Source organism: Penaeus vannamei, chromosome 10, assembly GCF_042767895.1.
Source record: "Penaeus vannamei isolate JL-2024 chromosome 10, ASM4276789v1, whole genome shotgun sequence".
In the NCBI taxonomy this organism is placed as follows: domain Eukaryota; kingdom Metazoa; phylum Arthropoda; class Malacostraca; order Decapoda; family Penaeidae; genus Penaeus; species Penaeus vannamei.
Window position 1 is genome coordinate 46156023 of NC_091558.1, and position 1862 is coordinate 46157884.

Sequence of the window (1862 nt, forward strand, 5' to 3'; positions counted from 1 at the left end):
TCTCGCCTCGTCGGTCTGCTTATTCGGGGACTTCTCCGCCTGTTACGGGCTGTCTGTCTCCGCGGATCACTCGTCTTCGTAGGATTCTGTCCGTTTTTTCAGCCATTCATTCATCCACACGCGCGTTACCCATCTAGATATTTATCCATCCGTGAGTCAGTCTACCTCGCGGATCCATCCATCCGTTAGTTCATTCCCTGATCCATCTATCCATCCATCCATCCATCTATATGTCTGTCTGTTATCCATCCCTGAGTCAGTCCATCCCCCTTGATCCATCCATCAGGCAGCCCATCCACCAGTCCATCCACCAATCCATCCATTTATTCGTGAACATAAGCGCCCCTCACACACACTTATACATGCAGACAAACAAGCGCCCCCTCGGCTCGTCCCCTTTTCCCCCTCCCCCTTCCCCCCGCCCCCTCCCCCTCCTCTTCCCCACGCCCCTTTCCCCTCTTTCCCCCTTTCCCCCCTTGCCCCTCCCTCTCTTTCCCGCCCTCCCCTCCCTTTTCCCCTTTCCCTCTCCTCTCTCTTCCCCACGCCCCTTCCCTCTCTCCCTTCTTTCCCTTTCCCTTCCCCACGCCCCTCCCCTCTTTCCCTCCTCCCCTCCTCCCCACCCCCGAGTCACAGCAAAAATCCCCGCAAAAGAAACAAATCCTTTAGATCTCACGGAGGAAAATTCGGGGAAGATTTTTATCTCGTGATGGAGAAGAATTTGCGGGAACATTTTCGTAGGTGCCGGGCAGGGGGCGGGGGTGCGGGGTTGGGGAGCGGGCAGGGGCCAGAAGGAGAGGACGGGGGGCGGGGGTGGGCAGGCAGGCTGTGAAGGAGAGGCGGGGGCAAGAGGTGGGCGAAATGAAGGGAGGCGAGGAGCGGGGATGGGCGGGGACTGGGGGGAAGAGGGAAGGACGAGGTGAGGGCGACGAGGGCGACGGCGAGGACGATGAGGGAGACGAGCAGCGGCACCGGGCGGGCGAGGCGAGGGGCGAGAGGCGCCGTTCGCACGGGCTGGACCGAGGGGGTGGGTGGGCGTGCACGCAGACGAGGCCCAGGGGCGGAGGACGTGAGGCCAGGCCAAAGGGCATTCCCAGACCGCCGTCCGAAGGAGGACCTGCCCTCCTGGGACCATAATGTCAGACCCGCATACGCTCACGGACGGACGCACACATACATTCATGCACACGCATACGCACGTACACATGCATGCGTGGACAGTTTGCACACGCGCACGCTTTCATTAATTAATCAATTGATTAATTAATGAGCTAATTCATCCTTCTCTTCTCGCCTTAACCTTTGTTGGCCTTCCTTCCCCTCCGCCGCCTCCTCTTCGCCGCGTTTCCTTCTTCCCCTTCGTTTCGGACTCGGAGTGCCATCCTCATTTACTCTTTCCTTCCTCGAGCGGGAGGCCACCGGGGCCGAGGCCGTGTCTGCGGCGCTGGGCCTCGGGGACAGCCGGGCGGGTGGCTTTTTGCTCTGCGCGATGGATATTAACATCCTGTTGATATTCCGCGTTGCATTCCCAAAAGATTGAATTTTAGCAAGATTGCAGCGGAAAGAAGGCCAGATCGGGGAGTGTGGGAGAGGGGCGGGGAGGGGGAGGGGGAGGAGGGGAAGGGGGAGAGCCAGGATGGGTGAGATAGTGAAGGGTCACTACAGCGGGGCTCTGGGGTGTTGTAACGGGGCTTGGACAATATTGATTTGGGTTCGGTGGCGGTGGTTGTGTCCTGCCTGGAGGTTCAACCAGCTGCCCACCTCGCCAACCCAACCACAGCCAGCGCGAACTGAGTCACCACTTCAGACGACCCCAACAGCTGTGCACTTCGCTCGCCTCGCGCACTTCTCCCTCCTGCGCCGCC

The 1862-nt window shown here is 60.0% G+C and overlaps 1 protein-coding gene across 1 annotated transcript; it reads right to left on the reverse strand.

Annotated features, from left to right (window-relative positions):
* Positions 1–662: 662 nt before the first annotated feature.
* On the reverse strand, positions 663–1088 carry LOC138862951 (uncharacterized). The gene has a single exon (XM_070126158.1). It carries the CDS (start codon positions 1086–1088, stop codon positions 663–665), a length of 426 nt encoding a protein of 141 aa, XP_069982259.1.
* Positions 1089–1862: the final 774 nt, after the last annotated feature.

Coding starts and splice junctions, on each gene's coding strand:
- LOC138862951 (XM_070126158.1), bottom strand. CDS start 1,088: ATGCCCTTTGGCCTGGCCTCACGTCCTCCGCCCCTGGGCCTCGTCTGC.